At 42.9% G+C, this 27,518-nt stretch overlaps 2 protein-coding genes across 2 annotated transcripts in view; both read right to left on the reverse strand.

The window, feature by feature from the left end:
* LOC306832920 (NACHT, LRR and PYD domains-containing protein 14-like) overlaps positions 1–23,282 on the reverse strand; it is a gene marked incomplete at its 5' end in the record, with an annotated part of 47,912 nt that extends 24,630 nt beyond the window's left edge. The window contains 8 exons of the mRNA XM_079357941.1: positions 2,781–2,954; positions 3,502–3,678; positions 5,207–5,383; positions 14,045–14,218; positions 14,768–14,944; positions 19,233–19,409; positions 21,353–23,028; positions 23,271–23,282. Of these exons, the coding sequence (XP_079214067.1) occupies positions 2,781–2,954; positions 3,502–3,678; positions 5,207–5,383; positions 14,045–14,218; positions 14,768–14,944; positions 19,233–19,409; positions 21,353–23,028; positions 23,271–23,282 (2,744 nt within the window). The remainder of the gene's footprint in view (positions 1–2,780; positions 2,955–3,501; positions 3,679–5,206; positions 5,384–14,044; positions 14,219–14,767; positions 14,945–19,232; positions 19,410–21,352; positions 23,029–23,270) is intronic.
* Positions 1–26,410, reverse strand: part of LOC306832401 (uncharacterized protein) — a 126,430-nt gene extending 100,020 nt beyond the window's left edge. Inside the window, exons 1-3 of the mRNA XM_079357052.1 lie at positions 26,205–26,410; positions 25,898–26,017; positions 23,512–23,741 (exon numbers count right to left, since the gene is read on the reverse strand). Of these exons, the coding sequence (XP_079213178.1) occupies positions 23,512–23,741; positions 25,898–26,017; positions 26,205–26,335 (481 nt within the window). The 5' untranslated portion in view covers positions 26,336–26,410. The remainder of the gene's footprint in view (positions 1–23,511; positions 23,742–25,897; positions 26,018–26,204) is intronic.
* Positions 26,411–27,518: the final 1,108 nt, after the last annotated feature.

The raw sequence follows: 27,518 nt of genomic DNA on the forward strand, positions 1-27,518 counted from the left end.
ATTGAACACGTGTGTGCACATTCTATGTTACCAAACAGAATCTTTGGAATTACTTGATATTGAAGATAAGTGACATCAGTGAAGCGTGTGTGAATAAAGGTTTATTAAAAATCCAATCTCTCTCTCTCTCTCTCTCTCTCTCTCTCTCTCTCTCTCTCTCTCTCTCTCTCTCTCTCTCTCTCTCTCTCTCGTCCCCTGCAGAGTATTTTAATACATGTTACATGTGGTCAACTGATTTGTACTTTTAGTGAGAAATAGAATCAAATGAATCATCACATGAGAAGAAGAACTGCAGCATTTCTTGGTAGCTTTTGATCTCTGAACATTTCTAGCAGCTGTTTCATGTTTGACCTTCCTCTCCTGTAATGTGTGGAGAACAGATTCATTAGAAATATCACTGAAATGAACTGTGAGCTGATTCCTCTGTCAGTCCCTGATGGATGAAGATCTCCTCAGCTTGCAGAGCTTCTCCACACACAAGATGGTGGAGGTTCCTCCTCTGTGGATCATCAGCTGCTCCTCTTTGCTCCACCAGAGTCCTGATCACTCACATTATGACAGAGATCATCACAAGCAGCTAAAGAGAGAAGAAGAGAGATGACAGAAATCATTTTCTACACTGACTCACTTCATCAGCTGTGAGTCATCGGATTCCCCCACAGCGCTGTAACTAAGCTCCGCCCCCCACTCCACCTCTGTACTTTAACACTGAATGGTTTCATATTGGTATCTGAGTGTGAGATTTAACACTGAGTTATGGGACATGTTTGATCAAATAAAGAAGCTGTTTGAAAGAGAGACAAACATGCAACAGTTATTTGAAGATGTTCAATGATGAAGAGCTTCTTCTGCCATTTCTCCAACAACAAACAAGAATCTGATTGAATGAAATGAGAGCTGTGCCCACTTTTAGATTGTATCTTCAATCTGTAATGTTCTCTGCTTTAAAGCATTTGTATTGTCATCTTGTGGTTCATGTATTTTAATGGATCCTCATCAAGTGTTTTGGAGTTTAATGTGTTTGTTTACACAAAGGACCAACTAGAGACACGAGCTGGAAATTAACAACAGCTATAAACTCTTTATGCACCTGTTAAATAAATAAATGTAAACATGTGGAGGGTTTACTAAAGAACACTGAGAGTCTGACCTCAGAGTCTTCAGTCGATAGTTTGGATTCTCCTGAAGATCACTCAGCAGCTTCACTCCTGAATCCTGCAGCTCGTTGTAGCTCAGGTCCAGCTCTCTGAGATGGGAGGGGTTGGACTTCAGAGCTGAGACCAGAGACGAACAGCTGATCTCTGACAAACTGCAGTCATCCAATCTGCATAAAGAATAAAAGCAGAATAAAAATAATGTGTAATCCAGTCACATGTGTTCAGGTTGTGATGAGTATCTCAACATCACTTTGTCCTGATGAATCAAGTTTTCTCTAAATGATTAGAGGATCATTTGTGATTGTGTATTCACTAAATCTAAATCCTCCAAATGTCAGCTCAACATTCATCCAGCTGTTCATGTGCACAGATGAAGAACAGGCTGCTGATCTCAGTCAGCTCTGTGATCTTACTACATTTATCAAATCACACATTATTCAATCACAAGTCTTCATGATTTCACAGTGAGTAGATGACAGTGAGCTTTCTACATGAATGTGTGATGTTGTCCACATGAACACACTGATGTGATCATCATCTGTTCATTCCAACATTGAAGGACTTTATTAGGATGCATTAATACTTTAGTTCTTCCTGATCCTTCTTAGATTCAAACACTCAAAGCTCCTGTGAGGAACTTTCATTACGTGTCTGTTTTGGCGCCCCCCTGTGGACAAAGTGAAACCTCTTCTCTCTTTACTGATCTTGTCCTGTACAGTATTCCCTCACTAAAAACTCCTCCTGCTTTCTTTGAACTCTACAAACTACAAGTCAGTGTGAATCTCTTCTGTAGGAAATGTAAAGAAAGGCTTTTCCAGACAGCGTCCTGTGATTCTCCTCATGTGACAGCGAGCAGCTGGAAACAGGCAGACTTTCAAAAGGACTTTATCATGTTGGTGGTCTCATTGACTTTAGACAATCATCAAGAGAAATCCAGATTACTTTGAGTGTGTTTCATCAGCAGATCAAACCTCCTCACAGTACCTTTAAATCACAGAGTTTGTTTTGATATATGATCATTAAAAACATGAACGGTATGAAAGAGAGGAAGAATGATCCATAAACAGATGTTCTTCAGATCTCTTGTAAAGTGGACTCTCAGTCAGAATGATGAGGTCCAGCATATATGACAGTAAAATCAGACAATCCATCCAAACACATGTCCCGTCATGATGTGATCTGTTACTAAAGGACAGTTCATGGAGGTTTGTCAGAGTCCTCTCTACACTCCTAAATGTCTCTGTGCTGCTCTTCTCTGGATCTGTGTATTTCATATGGAGCTTGTTTGGAAGTTAAAGGTGATGAGAGGCTCATGAACTGTTTGTGATTATCACCACACATTCTTTAAACCTGTGAGCCGTACAGGAAGCTGTTCTTAGATCAGAGGCTCGACCATCTAACAATCTCATGAGTCATGAAGGCAGGCAGGACAAACACAACATGAGATTAGCAGACCCTCTTCAGTGGACTCAGGAGGTCAGTGGGGGCTGGGAGCAGAGCTGCTGCTAATGTTAGCTTGTTTCATGCTGCTCAGCTTGTTTTTAGGTTAGGATTCACACAGTGTTCATCATTCCTGAGGTGTTGAACAGCAGCACAGACTCAAAGAAAGAAAAGGTGTCTGACCCCAGAGTCTCCAGTCTGCAGTTTGGACTCTGCAGATGATCACACAGCAGCTTCACTCCTGAATCCTGCAGGTAGTTGTTACTCAGGTCCAGCTCTCTGAGATGGGAGGGGTTGGACTTCAGAGCTGAGGCCAGAGAAGAACAGCTGATCTTTGACAAACTGCAGCCCCTCAATCTGAATAAAGAATAACAAAAGTATAACAATAATGTGTAATCCAGTCACATGTGTTCAGGTTGTGATGAGTATCTCAACATCACTTTGTCCTGATGAATCAAGTTTTCTCTAAATGATTAGAGGATCATTTCTGATTGTGTATTCACTAAATCTAAATCCTCCAAATGTCAGCTCAACATTCATCCAGCTGTTCATGTGCACAGATGAAGAACAGGCTGCTGATCTCAGTCAGCTCTGTGATGTTACTACATTTATCAAATCACACATTATTCAATCACAAGTCTTCATGATTTCACTTCTTAACAGAACCAGAGGAAACCAGAGGCTTCATGTGCACCTTGTTCAACTTTACTTCACAGAGTCACAAAAACATTTTCACATCAAATCTCTAAATTATTCAGAAACTTGAAAAAAACTCTCCTAAAATATATAATTTCGCAAGATTTAAATTCAGATAAATACTTAAGATATATAAATCCTGAAATGTGCATTAATGGAGGATGTGGATTTAAATGATCCAAATGAATGACACAGTCAGTGATCTGACCTCAGAGTCTCCAGTCTGCAGTTTGGACTCTGCAGATAATCACACAGCAGCTTCACTCCTGAATCCTGCAGCTTCTCGTTCTGACTCAGGTCCAGCTCTCTGAGATGGGAGGGGTTGGACTTCAGAGCTGAGGCCAGAGAAGAACAGCTGATCTCTGACAAACTGCAGCCACTCAATCTGAATAAAGAATAAAAGTAAATGTAGATGACAGCGAGCTTTATACATGAATGTGTGATGTTGTCCACATGAACACACTGATGTGATCATCATCTGTTCATTCCAACATTGAAGGACTTTATTAGGATGCATTAATACTTTAGTTCTTCCTGATCCTTCTTAGATTCAAACACTCAAAGCTCCTGTGAGGAACTTTCATTACGTGTCTGTTTTGGCGCCCCCCTGTGGACAAAGTGAAACCTCTTCTCTCTTTACTGATCTTGTCCTGTACAGTATTCCCTCACTAAAAACTCCTCCTGCTTTCTTTGAACTCTACAAACTACAAGTCAGTGTGAATCTCTTCTGTAGGAAATGTAAAGAAAGGCTTTTCCAGACAGCGTCCTGTGATTCTCCTCATGTGACAGCGAGCAGCTGGAAACAGGCAGACTTTCAAAAGGACTTTATAATGTTGGTGGTCTCATTGACTTTAGACAATCATCAAGAGAAATCCAGATTACTTTGAGTGTGTTTCATCAGCAGATCAAACCTCCTCACAGTACCTTTAAATCACAGAGTTTGTTTTGATATATGATCATAAAAAACATGAACGGTATGAAAGAGAGGACGAATGATCCATAAACAGATGTTATTCAAATCTCTTGTAAAGTGGACTCTCATTCAGAATGATGAGGTCCAACATACAGTGCCCTTGCGAAAGTATTCGGCCCCCTTGAACTTTTCGACCTTTTGCCACATTTCAGGCTGTCCAGGTGTTAGAATGGCCAAGTCAAAGTCCAGAACTGAATCCTATCGAGAATCTGTAGAAACAACTGAAAACTGCTGTTCACAAACGCTGTCCATCCAACGTCACTGAGCTCGAGCTGTTTTGCAAGGAGGAATGGGCAAATATTCCAGTCTCTCAATGTGCAAAACTGATAGAGACATACCCCAAGCGACTTACAGCAGTAATCGCAGCAAAAGGTGGCGCGACAAAGTAATAACTTAAGGGGGCTGAATAATTTTGCACGCCCAATTTTTCAGTTTTTTATTTGTTAAAAATGTTTGAAATATCCAATAAATTTCGTTTCACTTCATGATTGTGTCCCACTTGTTGATTCTTCACAAAAAATTACAGTTTTATATCTTTATGTTTGAAGCCTGAAATGTGGCAAAAGGTCGAAAAGTTCAAGGGGGCCGAATACTTTCGCTTGTTTGGAAGTTAAAGGTGATGAGAGGCTCATGAACTGTTTGTGATTATCACCACACATTCTTTAAACCTGTGAGCTGTACAGGAAGCTGTTCTTAGATCAGAGGCTCGACCATCTAACATCTAATGAGTCATGAAGGCAGGCAGGACAAACACAACATGAGATTAGCAGACCCTCTTCAGTGGACTCAGGAGGTCAGGGGGGGCTGGGAGCAGAGCTGCTGCTAATGTTAGCTTGTTTCATGCTGCTCAGCTTGTTTTTAGGTTAGGATTCACACAGTGTTCATCATTCCTGAGGTGTTGAACAGCAGCACAGACTCAAAGAAAGAGAAGGTGTCTGACCTCAGAGTCTCCAGTCTGCAGTTTGGACTCTGCAGATAATCACACAGCAGCTTCACTCCTGAATCCTGCAGGTTGTAGTTTTCACTCAGGTCCAGCTCTCTGAGATGGGAGGGGTTGGACTTCAGAGCTGAGGCCAGAGAAGAACAGCTGATCTCTGACAAACTGCAGCCCCTCAATCTGAATAAAGAATAAAAGAAGTAAATGTAGATGACAGTGAGCTTTATACATGAATGTGTGATGTTGTCCACATGAACACACTGATGTGATCATCATCTGTTCATTCCAACATTGAAGGACTTTATTAGGATGCATTAATACTTTAGTTCTTCCTGATCCTTCTTAGATTCAAACACTCAAAGCTCCTGTGAGGAACTTTCATTACGTGTCTGTTTTGGCGCCCCCCTGTGGACAAAGTGAAACCTCTTCTCTCTTTACTGATCTTGTCCTGTACAGTATTCCCTCACTAAAAACTCCTCCTGCTTTCTTTGAACTCTACAAACTACAAGTCAGTGTGAATCTCTTCTGTAGGAAATGTAAAGAAAGGTGTTGAAGCCATTTATCTATTCGCTCCCATTTGTTATCATTTCAATGCACTTGTCATGGTTGTTATTATGAGTGGGCATGGCTACCTGGCATCGGGGGTAAGCGATGTCATGAGAAGGTGTGGCCGGGGCCTTTAATTGGGGACAGGTGTAAGATTTGGGGAAAGAGAGTGGAAGGGCAAACAAATTTTCAACCACACCACGCCACACCACACCACTCCATAGCACACAAAGAAATGCTGTACTTTAAAAGAATAAACAAATGAGAAGGATGAAATCAGGGTGTGCGTTGTCAATCTGACCACTCTTAACATAAAGTTGAAAATTTGCCCATCCGATCACGAGGAGAGAGCAATGCTGGAAGGATTTCATGAATGAAAACCAGGAAAATAAGGATCGATCAGCTGTTCTGGTGTCTCGGAGAGCCAGGAACTCGCCGGTACCGTGAGTAGAGGCGCCGCTTCCTGACTGTGGCAAATCAAGCATTAAAGAAGATATACGAAATGTTTGGATATGCATAAAGAAACCCCACGGTGACGTGTATTAATAAATACGGAAATACACGAACACAGCCACACAGCTGATCGCCGCTGCTGCACAATCAGCTGATCGTCTCTCCTTGTAACGCACGGATAAAACACAAAGCATCTTATGGAATAAGTCATTGCGCTCACATGATTTCAGTGATTAAAGCGCTAATAAACCAGAGGGCTTCTTGACAGACACCGAGCGGTGACTGCGCGAACCCGACACAGAGCGCTGGGTGTACGTGCCGGACACAAAGTGACAGCAAATAAATAAAGATAATTAAACGAATCCGGCCAAGTGTTTATAAATAAAACAAATGAATAGCGAATCTGTGATGATGGCTGCAGGAGGGGATCTCGCGGACACAGAAACAGAAGCTGAAATGAACAGTAGACAGTATAAATCAGTAAGCGCATCACGCAGAGGTAAACTCGGACACTGCACGCGCAAACTAAATGAAATTAAAACAATGATGGAAGAAAGTGCTGATGTTAATAGAGTACAAGAAGGTTTCGCTGAACTTCAAAGACTGCTTGATGAATTTAAAGTGTGCCATGAATCTGTTCAGAAACTGTTACCTGGTGATGCAAGAATAAATGAAACCCTTGATTGGTTTGATCCAAAAATGTCTGATTTCACTGCATTCATGAGTGAGGTGGAGCGCTGGATAAAATCCCAGTCTGACCTACAGGCCCTCGTTGATACGACAGACAGCGTATCTAAAGCATCAAGGAGCAGCTCAAAAGCCTCATCGGTCTCATCAGCACGCATTAGAGCTGCAGCAGACAAAGCTGCTCTACTAGCCAGAGCTGCCACTCTGAAGAAAAGACATGAACTGGAACTGGAGAAGCTTCAACTCTGTTCAAAAATGGAAACATTGGAATTAGAAGCAGATATTGCTGCAGCTGATGCAAGAATGAAGACCCTGCAAGAATTCAATGACAACATGGAATATAACTCAAAACCCGGACCGACAAGGATGGAAATAAGTCGGGATGAACATGAATATGTGAAAGAAAAACCACCTGACCCAAAGGAATCACTGGAGGCAAAATCAGTCCTGTTTACAAGAACAAACGGAAGCCTATCACATCTCGGTTTTGCAGAGCTTGGAGCAATACCAAAAACCCCACTACAAAGAATAATTCAGGCTCAACAGATCCCAAAATCACACGGCAAAATAAAACCAGAAGAGCATGCAAAAACTATAACTCATCATAAATCTAATACTGACACGCCTGATCAGTCATATAAACAAGAACATTCTACACCTAAAAATGAAATGAATCAAAGCCTCGACCTCACAACCATTATGCAAAGACAAACGGATCTAGCAAACCTGCTTGTAATGCAGCAGAGACAGGCTTCACTTCCAAAAAGAGAAGTGCCTGTATTCAATGGTGATCCTTTTTCTTTCCGACCATTCATACAAGCTTTCAAGTATAACATCGAAGAAAAGGCCAACAGTGATGAGGATCGACTGTACTTTTTGGAGCATTACACTTCAGCACAGCCAAATGAGTTAGTTCGAAGCTGTTTTCATATGAATGCCACAAGTGGTTATGCTGAAGCAAAACGCCTGCTTAAACATCACTTTGGTGATGACTTCAAAATAACAACAGCATACATTGACAAGGCCTTGAACTGGAACTCAATACGAACAGATGATGGAAAGGCTCTTCACAGCTACGCTCTTTACTTAAGAAGCTGCGGCAACGCAGTCCAAGATCTTCCATACATGACAGAACTGGACCTGCCTTCTAACATGAAGCAACTGGTTTCAAAACTCCCGTTTAAGCTTCGAGAAAAATGGAGATCTGCTGTATGCGACATAATGGAAAGAACGCAGCAAAGACCAAGGTTTCAAGATCTGATAACCTTTATTGAAAGACAAGCCAAAATCATTCAAGATCCTGTGTTTGGAGACATTCAAGATACAACTGGAGGTGAAAAGTTAAGAAAACACAAAACTGACTCATTGTACAATAGATCAAGCAGCAAGAAAAGTTTTGTCACCGCAGTTACTCCAGTTATAACCCGCACAGAACCCAACATGGTCCATAACACAAAAGTAAGAGGAGAAAAACTACAGTGTACCAGTACAGTCAACAAGGATGCTTTTATAAGGCCTTGTGCATTCTGCCAAGGAGATCACGTGATGGAAGCATGCCGAGCTATGTCAAAGATTTCTCACAAAGAGAAAATTGAGTTTCTGAAGAAACATGGACTCTGCTTTGGCTGTTTGATTAAAGGTCACATGAGTAAAATGTGCAAAAATCGCCTTACCTGTCATTCCTGTGAAAAGAAACATCCCACTGTACTGCATATTAAAAACTTTAATTCAGCAGACATTACAGAGAAAGAGAAACAATCACCCATCAAGAACAATCCTGTTACCATTGCTATGGTCTCAACTGAGCACACAGGGGCCAGAAACACGGATCATAGACTGGCAGTCGTACCTGTAAAAGTGAAAACCAACAAAGGCAGCTGTGTCATACAAACATATGCCTTCCTGGATCCCGGCAGCACTGCAACATTTTGTACTGAGGAACTAATGGAACAGTTATCTGTGAGAGGAAAAAAGACTGAGATTCTACTGCGAACAATGGGACAAGAAAAACCTGTGAAAACCTATACCTTAGGCGGACTGGAAGTTAGCAGCCTAGATGACAGCGACTTCATAGAACTTTCAGAGGTCTTCACACAGAATGCTATTCCTGTTAGTCGAGAGAACATTCCTACAGAGACAGATATAAAAGGATGGCCTTACCTGAAGGACGTTCACCTAAACTCCATCAGAGCAGAAGTTACACTGCTGATTGGTGCAAATGTCCCAAAAGCAATAGAGCCAATAAAGGTCATCAACAGTCAAGGCGATGGGCCCTATGCAGTCCTAACACGCTTAGGCTGGACAATAAATGGACCGCTCGGAAGCATAGCACAAGCAGATATGCATGGCCGACCGTGCATTACTGCTAACCGTATTTCAGTGTCAAGACTGGAGGAACTGCTAGTCCAACAACACAATCAGGACTTCTCCGAGTTGGCCTACAATGAGAAACAAGAACATTCGTTTGAAGACAAAAGGTTCCTGAGGATAGTTAACAATTCAATCACAAAGAAAGACGGCCATTACGAAATACAACTTCCATTCCGGCAGGAAAACGTTTGTCTACCTAACAACAGAAAGGTGGCAGAACAAAGAGCACTAAGTCTTACCAAAAGATTCAAGAAAGACGAAGCATTTCAGAACGATTACATTGCCTTCATGAATGACATCTTGAAGAAAAGATACGCTGAAAGAGTACCTGAAGAACAGCTCACCCGGAACGACGGAAGACTGTGGTTTATTCCTCACCATGGCGTCTACCACAAAAGAAAAAAGACAATCCGGGTGGTCTTTGACTGCTCCTCTTCCTTCCAAGGTACGTCCCTGAACTCGGAGCTGCTTCAAGGTCCTGACCTTACGAACACCTTGTTGGGTGTACTCCTCAGATTCTGACAGGAACCAGTAGCAGTGATGGGGGACATTGAAGGAATGTTCCATCAAGTAAGGATACCCAAAGATGATACAGACTTCCTTAGATTCCTGTGGTGGCCTGGCGGTGACACCAGTCAACCACTGGCAGAATACCGAATGACGGTACATCTGTTCGGAGCAGTCTCATCTCCGAGCTGTGCTAATTCCGCACTGAAAAGAACTGCCGACGACAATGAAGGGAAACGTAGCACTGAGACCCTCAACACCATACGTCGCAACTTCTATGTGGACGATTGTCTGAAGTCTGTCTTCACAGAAGAACAAGCAGTCTCTCTAGTACAGGAGCTGAGAGCTACATGTGCCACTGGTGGATTCAAGCTCACCAAGTGGACCAGCAACAGTCGATCTGTCCTTGCTGCTGTTCCAGCAGAAGAGAGAGCTAAGGAGGTAAAAGATTTGGATCTCGACAGAGACAAGCTGCCTGTAGAGAGAGCCCTCGGCATGAGATGGAACATAGAATCCGACACATTCTTCTTCATGATAACCCCAAAACAACAGTCAGTTAATCGCAGAAGTATCCTGTCAGTACTGAACTCGGTTTACGACCCTCTTGGATTTCTAGCACCCGTTCTGCTTACAGGAAAAATTATACTCCAAGAACTCTGCAGGCTGAACTACGGATGGGACGAAGAAGTTCCAACAGCCTTTGCAGAAAAATGGAAAGACTGGCTGAAAAATCTTGACCTGATCCATAATCTGAAGGTCAACAGATGCTTAAAACCCTCAAACACCAACATCTGTAGCGCCCAGCTGCATCACTTCTGTGATGCAAGTGAGCGAGGTTACGGGACAGCCACCTACCTGAAAATGACGAGCAGCAATGGATTAGTTTACACATCATTTGTGATGGGAAAGGCAAGAGTTGCCCCCTTGAAGGTGGTAACGATCCCAAGGCTAGAGCTTGCAGCCGCTGTCCTTGCCGCTAGGATCGACAGAATGCTAAAAAGAGAATTCGAGTTAAACCTCACCGACTCTGTCTTTTGGACAGACAGCACCTCTGTCCTGAAGTACATCCTAAATGACACACAGAGATTTCAGACTTATGTGGCAAACCGTGTATCTACCATCAGAGATCTAAGTCACAAGTCACAATGGCACCACATAAGAACCGAACTCAACCCAGCGGATATTGGATCAAGAGGTACTACAACTGAGACTTTCCCCAGAGAGGGACGCTGGCTAAAAGGTCCTGACTTCCTTCTGCAACCCGAAACAGATTGGCCAGTGCCTGCTCAAATACCACTTGTAATCTCCGACACTGATCCGGAGATCAAGAAACCTGCTGCTATCTTCGCTACAATTGCTTCGAAAAGCCAAGGCCCTTTGATTCGCTTCATTCAGCACTTCTCATCATGGGACAAACTGATCCGATCAGCAGCATGGCTCCTGAAAATCAAATGGATTCTGAAAAAACAGAGTTTACTGAAAAAAGCAGGTCACACACAAATATCCGTAAAAACTAACATTACTGAACAACTATCAGTGGAGGATCTTACCAAGGCAGAGGAATCTCTTATGTCCTATGTCCAACAGCAATCCTTTCAAGACGAGGTGACTGCTTTACAAAGGAACCAATCTGTGAAAAGGAGCAGTAGGATCTACAAACTAGACCCTGTCCTTCAGAACGGAATCCTGAGAGTCGGAGGCAGGCTGAGCAGGTCGGCAATGCCGGAGGAAACTAAACATCCGGCCATTCTGCCCAACGACAGCCATTTCTCAGATCTACTCCTGAATCATATTCACTCTTTAGTAGGTCATTCTGGACGAAACCAGATGCTATCAAAGCTCAGAAAGAAATATTGGATCATCAAAGCCAACTCAACTGCTAGAAAGATAACCCGCAACTGCGTAATCTGCAGGCGATGGCATAGTGCTGCAATGAAACAGAAGATGGCCGACCTACCCCTTATACGCATAACACCTGACTTACCACCCTTTACTCACACCGGTCTAGACTACTTCGGTCCCATTGAAGTGAAGAGAGGCCGTAGCGGAGTAAAAAGGTACAGAGCCCTGTTTACATGTCTTGCCAGTAGAGCCGTACACCTGGAGATGGCTTACTCCCTAGATACAGACTCCTGCATCTCAGCACTCCGAAGGTTCATCTGCAGAAGGGGTCAAGTAAAGGAAATTGTCTCTGATAACGGTACAAACTTCGTTGGCACGGAACGTGAACTCAGAGAAGCACTCGCTAACCTTAAACTGAACAAGATCCAACAATCGATGCACACCGAAGGTATCAAGTGGACATACAACCCTCCTTATGGTTCCCACCATGGAGGTGCATGGGAGCGCCTCATCCGAATAGTTAAAAAGATCCTTTACTCCATCACAAAGGAACAAACCATGGATGATGAATGCCTGCAAACAGCTCTGTGTGAAGTGGAAGCGGTCATCAACGACCGCCCCATCACAGTGATATCTGAAGATGCGACAGATCCAGAACCTCTTACGCCTAATCACTTGCTTCAACTAAGAGGAATGCCCATTCTTCCACATGGACTCTTTGAAAAGGGTGACATCTATTCCAGAAGAAGATGGAAACAGGTCCAATACATATCAGACCTCTTCTGGAAACGTTGGACACGGGAGTACCTTCCACTGATGCAGGAGAGACAGAAATGGAACGAGGTAAAAGGAAACCTGAAGGTTGGAGATATAGTGCTGATCATCGATGAAAGCTCACCACGCAATTCCTGGCCTATGGGACGCATCATGGAAACCTTTCCTGACAAGAGAGGACACGTGCGTCGTGTCAAGGTCAAGACCCAGAACGGCATGCTGGAGAGGCCAATTACGAAGCTGTGTTTCCTGAAAGACATGACCTGACAGACCCGACACACCTGACAGACCGACTTACTTGACTAGGTCCATAAGTTGACTATTATAAATTGCTTTAATACCTTCAAATCATGATTAATTTGAGCTAAGAAACTAAGAAGGATCTAATAACATTTTCTCCTGTATATGTGTACATATAGTAAACCAGCTTGCTGGTGTTATCTAATTATCCTGCAGAATATTACAAATTTAAGTTCTGATAAATGAATATTTGCCATGCATTCGTTTTGTGATGAACTCCGAAAGGATAACTTAATTTTCTCTCCAGGATGAACTTTTGACTTTGGCGAACTGTTCGAACTCTTGAAGATTTCTTCTTTCTCTTCTATTCCCCTTTTTGCCCAAAGACAATCTTGAGTTAATGGCTTCTTTATGATTTTATTTTGATATGAATTGTCACATAATGGCCAATTGGGGGCAGAGTGTTGAAGCCATTTATCTATTCGCTCCCATTTGTTATCATTTCAATGCACTTGTCATGGTTGTTATTATGAGTGGGCATGGCTACCTGGCATCGGGGGTAAGCGATGTCATGAGAAGGTGTGGCCGGGGCCTTTAATTGGGGACAGGTGTAAGATTTGGGGAAAGAGAGTGGAAGGGCAAACAAATTTTCAACCACACCACGCCACACCACACCACTCCATAGCACACAAAGAAATGCTGTACTTTAAAAGAATAAACAAATGAGAAGGATGAAATCAGGGTGTGCGTTGTCAATCTGACCACTCTTAACAAAAGGCTTTTCCAGACAGCGTCCTGTGATTCTCCTCATGTGACAGCGAGCAGCTGGAAACAGGCAGACTTTCAAAAGGACTTTATCATGTTGGTGGATTCTTCAAATCTCTTGTAAAGTGGACTCTCAGTCAGAATGATGAGGTCCAGCATATATGACAATAAAATCAGACAATCCATCCAAACACATGTCCCGTCATGATGTGATCTGTTACTAAAGGACAGTTCATGGAGGTTTGTCAGAGTCCTCTCTACACTCCTAAATGTCTTTGTGCTGCTCTTCTCTGGATCTGTGTATTTCATATGGAGCTTGTTTGGAAGTTAAAGGTGATGAGAGGCTCATGAACTGTTTGTGATTATCACCACACATTCTTTAAACCTGTGAGCCGTACAGGAAGCTGTTCTTAGATCAGAGGCTCGACCATCTAACATCTAATGAGTCATGAAGGCAGGCAGGACAAACACAACATGAGATTAGCAGACCCTCTTCAGTGGACTCAGGAGGTCAGGGGGGGCTGGGAGCAGAGCTGCTGCTAATGTTAGCTTGTTTCATGGTGCTCAGCTTGTTTTTAGGTTAGGATTCACACAGTGTTCATCATTCCTGAGGTGTTGAACAGCAGTACAGACTCAAAGAAAGAAAAGGTGTCTGACCCCAGAGTCTCCAGTCTGCAGTTTGGACTCTGCAGATAATCACACAGCAGCTTCACTCCTGAGTCCTGCAGCTTGTTGTTACTCAGGTCCAGCTCTCTGAGATGGGAGGGGTTGGACTTCAGAGCTGAGGCCAGAGAAGAACAGCTGATCTCTGACAAAGTGCAGCCCTCCAATCTGAATAAAGAATAAAAGAAGAATAAAAATAATGTGTAATCCAGTCACATGTGTTCAGGTTGTGATGAGTTTCTCAACATCACTTTGTCCTGATGAATCAAGTTTTCTCTAAATGATTAGAGGATCATTTCTGATTGTGTATTCACTAAATCTAAATCTTCCAAATGTCAGCTCAACATTCATCCAGCTGTTCATGTACACAGATGAAGAACAGGCTGCTGATCTCAGTCAGCTCTGTGATGTTACTACGTTTATCAAATCACACATTATTCAATCACAAGTCTTCATGATTTCACTTCTTAACAGAACCAGAGGAAACCAGAGGCTTCATGTGCACCTTGTTCAACTTTACTTCACAGAGTCACGAAAACATTTTCACATCAAATCTCTAAATCATTCAGCAACTAAAAAAAACAAATCTCCAAAATAATATAAATTCACAAGATTTAAATTCAGAAAAATACTGAAAATATATAAATCCTGAAATGTGCAACAATGGAGGATGTGGATTTAAATGATCCAAATGAATGACACAGTCAGTGATCTTACATCAGAGTCTCCAGTCTGCAGTTTGGACTCTGCAGATAATCACACAGCATCTTCACTCCTGGATCCTGCAGCTTCTCGTTCTGACTCAGGTCCAGCTCTCTGAGATGGGAGGGGTTGGACTTCAGAGCTGAGACCAGAGAAGAACAGCTGATCTCTGACAAACTGCATTCCCACAATCTGAGTAAAGAATAAAAGTAAATGTAGATGACAGTGAGCTTTATACATGAATGTGTGATGTTGTCCACATGAACACACTGATGTGATCATCATCTGTTCATTCCAACATTAAAGGACTTTATTATGATGCATTAATACTTTAGTTCTTCCTGATCCTTCTTAGATTCAAACACTCAAAGCTCCTGTGAGGAACTTTCATTACGTGTCTGTTTTGGCGCCCCCCTGTGGACAAAGTGAAACCTCTTCTCTCTTTACTGATCTTGTCCTGTACAGTATTCCCTCACTAAAAACTCTTCCTGCTTTCTTTGAACTCTACAAACTACAAGTCAGTGTGAATCTCTTCTGTAGGAAATGTAAAGAAAGGCTTTTCCAGACAGCGTCCTGTGATTCTCCTCATGTGACAGCGAGCAGCTGGAAACAGGCAGACTTTCAAAAGGACTTTATAATGTTGGTGGTCTCATTGACTTTAGACAATCATCAAGAGAAATCCAGATTACTTTGAGTGTGTTTCATCAGCAGATCAAACCTCCTCACACTACCTTTAAATCACAGAGTTTGTTTTGATATATGATCATAAAAACATGAACGGTATGAAAGAGAGGAAGAATGATCCAGAAACAGATGTTCTTCAAATCTCTTGTAAAGTGGACTCTCATTCAGAATGATGAGGTCCAGCATATATGACAATAAAATCAGACAATCCATCCAAACACATGTCCCGTCATGATGTGATCTGTTACTAAAGGACAGTTCATGGAGGTTTGTCAGAGTCCTCTCTACACTCCTAAATGTCTTTGTGCTGCTCTTCTCTGGATCTGTGTATTTCATATGGAGCTTGTTTGGAAGTTAAAGGTGATGAGAGGCTCATGAACTGTTTGTGATTATCACCACACATTCTTTAAACCTGTGAGCCGTACAGGAAGCTGTTCTTAGATCAGAGGCTCGACCATCTAACATCTAATGAGTCATGAAGGCAGGCAGGACAAACACAACATGAGATTAGCAGACCCTCTTCAGTGGACTCAGGAGGTCAGTGGGGGCTGGGAGCAGAGCTGCTGCTAATGTTAGCTTGTTTCATGGTGCTCAGCTTGTTTTTAGGTTAGGATTCACACAGTGTTCATCATTCCTGAGGTGTTGAACAGCAGCACAGACTTAAAGAAAGAAAAGGTGTCTGACCCCAGAGTCTCCAGTCTGCAGTTTGGACTCTGCAGATAATCACACAGCACCTTCACTCCTGAATCCTGCAGCTTGTTCTTACTCAGGTCCAGCTTTCTGAGATGGGAGGGGTTGGACTTCAGAGCTGAGGCCAGAGAAGAACAGCTGATCTCTGACAACCTGCAGCCCCTCAATCTGAATAAAGAATAAAAGCAGAATCAAAATAATGTGTAATCCAGTCACATGTGTTCAGGTTGTGATGAGTATCTCAACATCACTTTGTCCTGATGAATCAAGTTTTCTCTAAATGATTAGAGGATCATTTCTGATTGTGTATTCACTAAATCTAAATCCTCCAAATGTCAGCTCAACATTCATCCAGCTGTTCATGTGCACAGATGAAGAACAGGCTGCTGATCTCAGTCAGCTCTGTGATGTTACTACATTTATCAAATCACACATTATTCAATCACAAGTCTTCATGATTTCACTTCTTAACAGAACCAGAGGAAACCAGAGGCTTCATGTGCACGTTGCTTTTTAATCTTCATGAAGAGTTTGAAACTTTTCTCCACATCATTAGAAATCTCTGCATGAAGATGATTCATAAATCTTGAAAACTTTGACAGGATATAGAAACATTTGAATAACTCAATCTAAACTTGTTGTATATGATAAACTCTGTGACTGGTCCGACCCGCCTCCTTTGTGTTTCTCTTTGAACCTCCTGCGTTGGTGTGACACTTTCACGTCCTGTGTTAGGACTGACACTGACATCATCAGGTCACATGCCGGGCTGTGATTGTATGATTTTAAGTATGTCTGTTGAGTTATGCTGTTTTGGATGAATGTGTATGTAACCCAGTTGAAAACCACCAATTATATTATATTAATGTTTAATGTTGCGTCTGGTTATACCTGCATGTCTGTGCATCATTAATAATAATAATAATAATAATCAATTTTATTTGTGAAGCACTTTACATTTTTAAAAATCTCAAAGTGCTACAGAGTTTAAAGGATAACACATAAAGCATAGAAAACAAAAAAACAAAGTTACAAGAAGGCTTTTCTGAAAAGATGGGTCTTTAGGCTTTTTTGAAAGCAGCTGGTGTTCAGGGAGAGCGTTCCACAGTCTTGGGGCAGCAACAGAGAAAGCTCTATCACCCATGGTGCAGAGCTTGGACCTCGGTGTTTCGAGGGTGTGTGTTGATGTTGAATGGAGGGTGTGTGAAGGGGTCTGGGGGAGAGGAGCTCCTGGAGGTAAGGGGAGGCAGATTTGTGGATGCCTTGATGGGTGAGGAGGGAGACCTTATACTCAATTCAGAGCTTGATGGGGAGCCAGTGAAGGGATTTGAGGATGGGGGTGATGTGTTCGTGTTTGCTCACCCTCATCAGGATCCTGGCAGCGCTGTTTTAAAAATATACTGGAGCTTCTCTGCATCTGCCAGGGTGAGTGAGGGGCGGAGTTTGGCGATGTTTTTGAGGTGGTAGAATGCGGTCTTGTGGAGGTGATTGATGTGGGTGTCGTAGTTGAGCTGCTGATCCATTTTCACACCCAGGTTAGTGACAGAAGTGGAACGAGGGATGTTTTGGCCAGAGAAAGTGATGTTTGTGATGGGGGAGGAGCAGAGCTGATGTGGAGTGCCGATGAGGATGGCTTCAGTTTTGGAGCAGTTAAGTTGGAGGAAGTTGAGCTTCATCCACGCCTCTATCTCCTCCAGGCAGGTTGTCAACAATAAACCACCTTCTCAAACCCCCTTCACCCTGCCACTCTAAGGCCACAGAGGAGAGGTAGAACATGCACATCACCTTTTTTAAACAAAAAGTAGATAACATCTGCTCACACCTGTCCACCACTCCTGCATCAACCCATCGAACTGTCGACCCACTCCCTGAGACGGTCCAACCCCTCTGCTCCTTCTTCTTATTGTGTCTTACGAGCTGCCAGTGCAGCGTCTCAATTAGTAGCGTGTGGGGAAACACACCAGAGAACAGGTCAGTAGCATGTAAGTTAGCCAAACAATATTCTAAATGCTGTTGTGGTGCTTACTCGCTATTGTGCTCCTTTAGCCTCCAATCCACCGCGAGAGCAAGAGCCGTTTGGTCGCGTCAGATATCAATGATAAAAAGGGAATTAACATAACATGTTGACAGAGAACCATTGTCAATCTATTTCCATGTTGTAATTATTTTGATATGTTTAAACTGATACACTACATGGAGACAACAGAAAGTTGTGACTTTCATTTATTCTATTTATATTATTATTTGGAATCGAATGAATTGTGAATTACTATTATTGTGTACACATGAATGAGTGAATAGTGTCAGAACTTAACTCAAACAACTAGCTGGTGATACTATTAGATTGATTATGACATACTGTGATTCTGATGGACCTGTGTTACACAATGAAGGCCAGGTCTCTCCCCCAGGACCAGTTGAGTAAACGGTCTGATGGCGAGCTAGAGCCCACCGACCTGGGAGCCAAAGAACCTATCTGCACCTTCTGCTGGTCTGGTAGCAGGCTGTGGTAGCCCTGTCCCCACCTCTCACACATTCACACAGTCATAAGGCTTCTAGTCTATGGACAATTCCAACTCATGGACTCTCACACTATTGTCCCTATTGACTGAACTTAACCTAGCTGTTGAACCTAGTGATCTGTGTGAGAAGTGTTTATGTGTGTGTGATCCGGAACCGACCAGTTATCCCAATTGTGGGCACAACATGTTTGATTTCGTTGTTATCTTTCATTTGTAAATATCCGTCAAACATAAGTGCACTTACCATTCTGCAGGTTTGTTCATATTGGGGTTTATGGTTTTGTTATTTATGTTTAAAACACTTTCAATATATGGTACCATCATCAAATACAACCAATGATCTCTGTGTGTTGATTACTGCACCTACACCTCCAAGAGTCGAACCAAGCTTCTGATCCTAGCCCAGTGTGAGTTTACGTGCTACACTGTAGTATTTGGCACTGTGTACATGCTACATGTATTTCTTTATATGTGTGTTCGGACCCCCTTAAAGACGAGACCGTACATCTCGATCTGCTAACCTTTAATACATTCAAACTCAGATTCTATTATATTTATATCTATATTACAGTCAGTGATCTTACCTCAGAGTCTCCAGTCTGCAGTTTGGACTCTGCAGTCCCTCACACAGCAGCTTCACTCCTGAATCCTGCAGGTTCTTGTTCTGACTCAGGTCCAGCTCTCTGAGATGGGAGGGGTTGGACTTCAGAACTGAGACCACGACATCACAGTGAGTCTTTGAGAGTCCACAGTTATAAAGTCTGTAGTGACACATAAAATAGAGAAACATGACTTATAAAAGAAGCGTGTGAAATTCACGTCTCACATTTAATAATGAAACAGTTGGACCTGTTGGGTCTTAACTTTACACATCAGTGGAATCTGTCACTGACACAAAAAGTCTCATCACTGCTTTTCAAACCTGCACATTCTTCACCTGTCAGTCATTCACTAAATGTTACTGATGAATGGAAACTAATGGAGTTTTATTTAGGAGGACATCATGTCTATAGCTCCGTTTCCACCGAGTGGTTCGTCTCGGTACGGCGCGCATTTTTTCTATAGACTAATCCCGGGAAAGATTTCCCAAATAACCGATCTGTACCGTCCCACTTTTTGGGACCCTTCCATTTGGGTGCCAAGAATATCGAGCCAACCCAAAAAGGTGGAGCTAAACACTGCAGTCCGTTGATTGGTTGAAAGAATCGTCACTTCCCGTGTTACGTCGGCAAACAAAACTCCGCCGTGTTGACTGTAACACAGCTGATTGTTTACGTCTGTATTTGTCCTCGCCGCTCACAGCCTTCTCTGAAACAAAGCTGGATTGAGTTCTTGTAATAAAGAGTCACATGACAGTGACAGAGGAGATGACCTGATGGATGTCTCCAGCGTTGGTTTTGTTTGTGTAGCGTTTTTCTCCTTGTTGAATTTATTAGTTAGCGGTCAGCTGTTAGCGGTTAGCTGTTAGCGGATAGCTGTTAGCGGTTAGCTGCAATCATAGGGCACGGGTGGCTGTGGAAACACAAACGGGATCAGGCTTAATTGAACCTAACCGTTCCAAACTGTACCGATCCGTACCGGACTGCTGTGTGGAAACGAGGCTGAAGTTGTAAATCCCCCTTCCTTCTCCCACTCTCCTCTACCTGGCTTTATGTTTCCTGGATGGACGGAGCTTCAGAGCTGATGAAGGCAGCCAGCTCACCTGCTGTGAACTCTTTGGGAACAATGGAGCTGACTGCATGTAAATGCCTCATCAATCCTGATAGTTTGGACTGTGTGCTTAAGATGGAAGTTTCCTTTGTTGAAGTCCAATAAGTAGCAGTGAATGAGTTCATTTATTTATCTACTGATTTACTTTGGTTGTGTTTGAGTCATATCTTTAATTCTGTAGTAAGTTTTAAAGATGAACATTAGCCTGTGTTACATCTGATCTGTGACTTGGATTATGATGTGAAGATTGATGACATGTGTTACTCTTTGTCCTCTGACAGAAAACCAGTTAAAAACTGGAGAATAATCGATTGGACTGGAAAGATCTGAGCTCTTTGGTCCTGACAGACAAACCACTGAGTTGGACTTATTTCCTGGAACTGGTGTAGCCTCCTTCCTCTCAAATATTCTTCATCTATAGTCTGTGATCTGAAGTGTGATCTATTCAGAGGACTCTCTCTACAGTAGAAAACCATTTGAAACTCATTGAACAGTAACTCTAGATGACGATCTCATTCTCGTCTGACTCACTTCTATAAACGTGAAAATACAGAGACTGCTGCAGAATGATCCAGAAATCAAACAAGTCAGCAAAGAATCAAATGTAGTGAGGTGAAGGATCTCCTGTAAGAACAGTTTATCTGTGATCTACCTGCTGACATGTTCAGAGATGATGCTCATGATTGATTAGTAATGCCTGCAGAGGCTGGAAGGGGGCGCTCACAGCATCTGATATCTCTCTTTTCAGGGATTAACACTATCACACATCTCAGTCACTTCTTTGGGAATTCTCTCCTGAATGTGTTCACAAAAAACTATCAAAGACTTTTATGAACTTACAACAGAAAATTAAAAAACTATGACTGGCTGTTTCTCCTGAACATTAACAGAGGAACAGTTTTTGATGAACAGAGAGGATTATATTTAGTTTATATTAAAATAAGTAAATTAGTACATGACAATGGTTTATAATGTTCATCACATCTGGACTTACTTTGCCTTCCTGCAGTTCCTCAAAGCTGGAATCAGTCTCAGTCGTCCCTGGTCTGATGTGTTGTACTTCTTCAGGTCCAACTCATCCAGAACCTCCTCGGACATCTGCAGCATGTAGGCCAGAGCAGAGCAGTGGATCACAGAGAGTCTCTTCTTTGATCTGTTCTCTGACTTCAGGAACTCCTGGATCTCCTGATGGACTGAGAGGTCCTTCATCTCCGTCAGACAGTGGAAGAAATTGATGCTTCTGTCAGGAGAGATATCTTGATTGCTCATCTCCGTCACAGAGTGGAAGATGTTAATCCTTCTGTCAGGAGGGATATAGTCACTTTTCATCTCCTTCAGGTTGTTAATGACTCTCTGGATCATTTCTGGACTGTTGTCTGTCTGACCCAGCAGGCCTCCTAAGAGTCTCTGGTTTGACTCAAGAGAAAGACCATGAAGGAAGCGAACAAAAAGGTCCAGGTGACCGTTCTTACTTTTCAGGGAATTCATCATTGACTTCTTTAGGAACATTTCCAGGGTCTGTTTTTCTCCCAGAAAAGCCTCCAGTACTTTTCTCTTCCTGTCGGTGAAACAGTGGAACATGTAGACTGCAGCCAGAAACTCCTGAACGCTCAGATGAACAAAGCAGTAGACTGTTTTCTGGAAGATCACACACTCTGATTTGAAGATCTCTGTACAAACTCCTGAGTACACCGAGGCCTCTGTGACATCCAGACCACACCGCTCCAGGTCTTCTTGGTAGAACATGATGTTTCCGTCCTCCAGATGTTCAAACGCCAGCCTCCCCAGCTTCAGAAGAACTTCCCTGTCGGCCTCCGTCAGCTCATGTGGACTCACCTGATGTCCCTCACCATACTTGTTCTTCTTCCTCTTTGTCTGAACCAGCAGGAAGTGTGAGTACATGTCAGTCAGGGTCTTGGGCAGCTCTCCTCTCTGCTCTGTGCTCATCATGTGCTCCAGAACTGTGGCAGTGATCCAGCAGAAGACCGGGATCAGACACATGATGTGGAGGCTCCTGGATGTCTGGATGTGTGAGATGATTCTGCTGGACAGATCTTCATCACTGAACCTCCTCCTGAAGTACTCCTCCTTCTGGGCGTCAGTGAAGCCTCGTACTTCTGTTACCCTGTCAACACATGAAGGAGGGATCTGATTGGCTGCTGCAGGTCGAGAAGTGATCCAGATGAGAGCTGAGGGGAGCAGATTCCCCTTGATGAGGTTTGTGAACAGTGTGTTTAACGATGACTTCTGTGTGACATCAGACACAACCTCCCTGTTTGTGAAGTCCAATGACAGTCTGCTTTCATCCAGGCCGTCAAAGATGAACAACAGTTTACAGACAGCGAGCGTCTCTGCTGCCACCTTCTGTAATGTTGGATGGAAAACACGGAGCAGCTCAAGAAGACTGTAGCGCTGATCTCTGACCAAGTTCAGCTCCCTGAATGAAAGCAGGATCAGCAGACTGACGTCTTGGTTCTCTGAGCCCTCGGCCCAGTCCAGAGTGAACTTCTGCACTGAGAAGGTTTTTCCAACACCAGCCACACCGTTTGTCAGAACCACTCTGATGGGTTCCTGTTGGTCGGGTTGAGCTCCTGTCTTTGGTTCCTGTTGGTCGGGTTGAGCTCCTGTCTTTGGTTCCTGTTGGTTGGGTTGAGCTCCTGTCTTTGGTTCCTGTTGGTCGGGTTGAGCTCCTGTCTTTGGTTCCTGTTGGTCGGGTTGAGGTTCTGTCTTTGGTTCCTGTTGGTCGGGTAAGGCTTTAAAGATGTCCTGGCACTTGATCGGAGTCTCATGGAGGGTCTTCTTCTTTTTAGAGTCTGTCTCCATCTGTCTCACCTCATGTTGGGTGTTCACCTCTTCACTCTGCCCCTCTATGATGTAGAGCTCAGTGTAGATCCGGTTAAGGGGGGTTCTACTTCCTGTTTCATCACTTCCTTCAGTCACACATTCACATCTCTTCCTCAGACTGACCTTTTGTTGATCTATAACCTCCTGCTGACCTCTATCTACTGAAAGAGAGAATGGTACAATCTGATTATTGTTTTCAGATGTTTTTGTAAAAGAAGTAAAAAGAGTTTTAATTTCTAGACTTTTGACATTGACCAATAAAAGTCGTGTTTGAGGAGATCACAGAAGCACAAAGGTGTACAGTCTTACTTTGTTCAGTGCTGCTCTGACTGGCTGTCTGCAGTCCTGATCCTGGTCTGGATCTGTCTCCACACTGAGGACAGGACGAGTCTCCTGCTGAACCAGACTGGTCCCAGTATGAAGTGATGCACTGTCTGCAGAACCAGTGTCCACAGCTGGTAGAGATGGGATCCTTCAGGACGTCCTGACACCCAGGACACGACGTCTGCTCCTCTCTAACATGAGTCCTCTTCTTCCCCCTGTGAAGACATGTCTTTAGAACTAAACTGATGGTTGACTGATAGAAAATATGAAGATTTATCAAACACAATCTAAAGAGTGAGATGATCACAGAGAGCAGGTAACGCCTTCTTTCTTCTGTTTGGATTCATTTGATTCAGTCAGACTGAACACCATGTGCAGCTTCTTCACAGTCAGAGAATCAAAGAGTCTGATCCTGTCATCCACTGTTTCACTTCAGACAGCTGAGCTCGGGTTAGTCCACCTTTGAACTCAGCTTAGACGTGGTGAAACATTGTGAATTACATTGTGCTGGATCAGCAGTATCAGGGTGAACTCACTCTTGGTCCAGTTGACCCAACGACTGACTTTGGATCAAGAAGGTCTTAAAGACTCTTCAAAAAGTCCCAGCTAAAGAAGCTCAGCTGAAGTAAAGACTCACTTTATCATCTTCTCTACACTTTAGCTGTCACACAGACTTTTCCTTTGGCTCTCTGCTTTCTCAAACACCTTCTTACGTATGAGCTCACAGTATCATATCAGATGATGCTGAAAAGACTAAACAGAGACAAGAACAAACTGAAACAGGGGCCGTGCTGAGCGCCATCTTCTGCTGCTAATAAACGTACTAATGAGAAGTAGGAGGATAACGGGCAGGCTCAAAGGTTTGTAAGAGTCCTCTGTAAAGAATTTTTCAGATGACCTCTGGGATTTATAAGGCCCTCTCTCCTTAGAACCTCTCCCAGCACAACGACTAGATGCCGGTGTAATGATTAACATGGTCATCATACATCCGGGCTCACCAGGACATTTGGCGTGAAAGACAACAAAGGAATTCTTGTTCTGATTTAAAGGGGGAAGCCACCATTTGCAAAGTATGATGTCCTTATGTTTCCTTTAAGGCTCCAGGCCACAAACCCAACATCACAATTAAATTAACATGACAGAAGAATAGCCACACTATCTTTGGAGGCTGTCCAAATGGACTTTGTGATATGCTGCTGGAAGAACTGAAAGAATTCCCTCCATGTCCAGACTGAACGTTAAGGAATGTTTAGTCAACTTGTAAGTCAGATAAATGCAGTTTAGACACTGTGAGTAACATTTTCATGCGACTTAGATTCATCTAAATCTGAGTTATCAGAAAACGGTTTGCAAATGAATGTTGTCTCTCTTCCCCAGGAAAAACCCCTTTGTCCTCGCGTGATCACACTGAGGACAGGACTCTTTGTATGTAATGAACGGATGAGTCTCATGTTTTGTGTCTGATGTTATGTTTGAAAGGAAAGTATCACCTATGTGTTCACATGCTCAGAATTGAACAGTGCCTAGCTGTGGTTTTGCACAGCTGAAGTAAGCAGTGTTAAACTGTTTAACCCAAGAAGTCCTCATCACTGGTGTCCAAGTGTCTTGACTCATGTATTCCACTATAAACAGGGATTAATTTATCATTTATGTTGTTTTGATGTAATGCAACCAAAATGATTTTTAATGTTCAATAGAAAGATTTGAGTAAATCCTGAGTAAGTGTCGTTGTACACGTATTTCAAATTCAGAGTAAGAACTGAGTTTAAGCACCGTGTTCAAACCCACAGCATCAAAGGGGTGGAAACGTAGTCTCAGCCGTGTCAGAAGTTTACCCTGAAGTGCACAAGACTCTTTTTAGCTTCATCCTCTTCATCTCGTCTCTGTGTCACTCTGAACTTTGGGCTCTACGCCATCTCATGTTTCTTTCAGCTCAGCTCAAATGCTGAAACTTTTCTTTCACATCTAAGAGCGCTGATTTACAAACTTTAACTTTTTGCAACTATCTTGTGTTTTTAAAATTTTTTATTAGCTTCTTCTTTTAATCCAAGTCACGGCACTTTCTAACTGGAAGAAGGACTCGTCTGCCCTCCGGTTAAGTTTTGTCCACACGCAATTTAATTCATTGGTCTTTTGTCATTTTGGACATTTTTGAGATCTTCTTTTGAAGCCATAACTCATCACAGTTAAGAGATGGAGGTTTTTTAAACACGCTCAAACCAACTGAGGGAACCCCTCCGCTCGAGACCACGGACCCCAATCCACCTGGCTGCAGAACCAAATCCACTCTGTGGTAGAACCGACTCCGACCTGAGGTGCCAAGGCAACTCTGAAGCATCTGAAGAGACAAGGAGTTAGTAAGAAGACTTACTTTGAGTCTGAGGCTCCAGATTCTTTACTGAAGAGTAGAGGTTGAACTTTGGACCGATCACTGTTCAGAGACAGACAGCTGGGTACAGGAGACTCTGCTCTCTGTCTGCTCCTCTCAAATCTGCAATAACAAACTTTTATTATATTTCCATCACATGAATCCCTCTTTAGAGACCACAGCAACAACAAACAGTTTGATCTCATCATGAGATTTGACAAACAGGAAATATGGACGACAGGAATAATGAGGATTTAAAAAATGATTTCTAACAAATCTGAAGTGAAAAAGATTTGTTGAGTTTTCTTACTTTGAGTCTGAGGGTCCAGCTTCTTTACTGAAGAGTAGAGGTTGATCTTTGGACCGATCACTCTTCAGAGACAGACAGCTGGGTACAGCAGACTCTGCTCCGTCCTCCTCGTCCTCTAAACTCACATCCATGATCTGATCTGAGTCAGTCTGAGAGGAAACACAGAAACACTCAATGAGAGATCCAAAATGTCTTTCTGTCGTTTAAAATGGAGTCTCACTGACTGAATACTTTCACCTCCAGACTCCTCAGGTGATCTACCTGTTAATCATCAGCCAGGATCATTGCCCCTCCCTCCTCCGTGTGTGTGTGTGTGTGTGTGTGTGTGTGTCTCAGAGATAAGTTTCTGACCTCTGAGTTTGATGTCTTCAGGTGATCTGGTGAATAAAAGCTGACTATGGGTCTGATTTACTGAGATCTCAGTTAAAGAGGAATAAATTGCGTGTTCACGTTTGGTTTTCAGGAGTTTTGCAGGTGATCTACTAAGAACATTTGCATGAATGATAACAGGTGCAAACTCAGGTGAGAGGTTGGACGGAAAGCAGGACGACTGCAAGAGCAAAATAGGTGTTACTGAGAAACAAATGAATGTTTGAATTATAGCAGATAAATGTGAATATAACAAAAAGAACATTTCATCAGAACACCAAGGCATTAAAAAAGGGCCTCTCTTTTCTCCCCTTCATTTTATGAATGAATTGTCAAACGTTGAGCGGGAGGTGTGAGCTGTAGCACGACGCCCAGGCGCATCGTGCACCTGACAGCTGGTCAGCACTGTGTCTGATCGGACATAACCGCCTTTGTAAAAGGAGCGCACCGGAGAGAGTTAATAAAGTTGTTGCATCCATTCAAATCAGCTTTCATGGAATGACGTCGAGGCTGTAATTGATCTATAGCAGCGTTTCTTTCTTCTCTTGTTGTCGAGCACATTTTAATTTAAAGAGACATTAAAAACAGTTTAACACTTGACCTGCTTCAGCCTTTCAGCTTCCTCCTGCTAAATTCATATTTACATGCTGCCTCCATTTTTTATTCACAGGAGAGAGGAGGCTTGTTTTCAATAGTCTTCTTACTGAGTTTATCACTTTATTAGTTTATGGACGCTCACAGATGAGGAGGAGGAGGAGGAAGTGGATTTATTATCAAAGCACATACTGGTTAACACCATGGAAGCGTGCCCTGCTGCCTATTGAGCACAAACACCACTTTATAACATGGAGGCTATAAAATACACTTTGAGAAATGAGCTCTGGTTGAGCGCTGGCTTTGTTGAGTCGGCTGCCCGGCTATCGGTACTGTAGCCCGGCTTGAGTA

This window comes from Symphodus melops (genome assembly GCF_947650265.1).
Source record: "Symphodus melops genome assembly, chromosome: 12".
In the NCBI taxonomy this organism is placed as follows: Eukaryota; Metazoa; Chordata; class Actinopteri; order Labriformes; family Labridae; genus Symphodus; species Symphodus melops.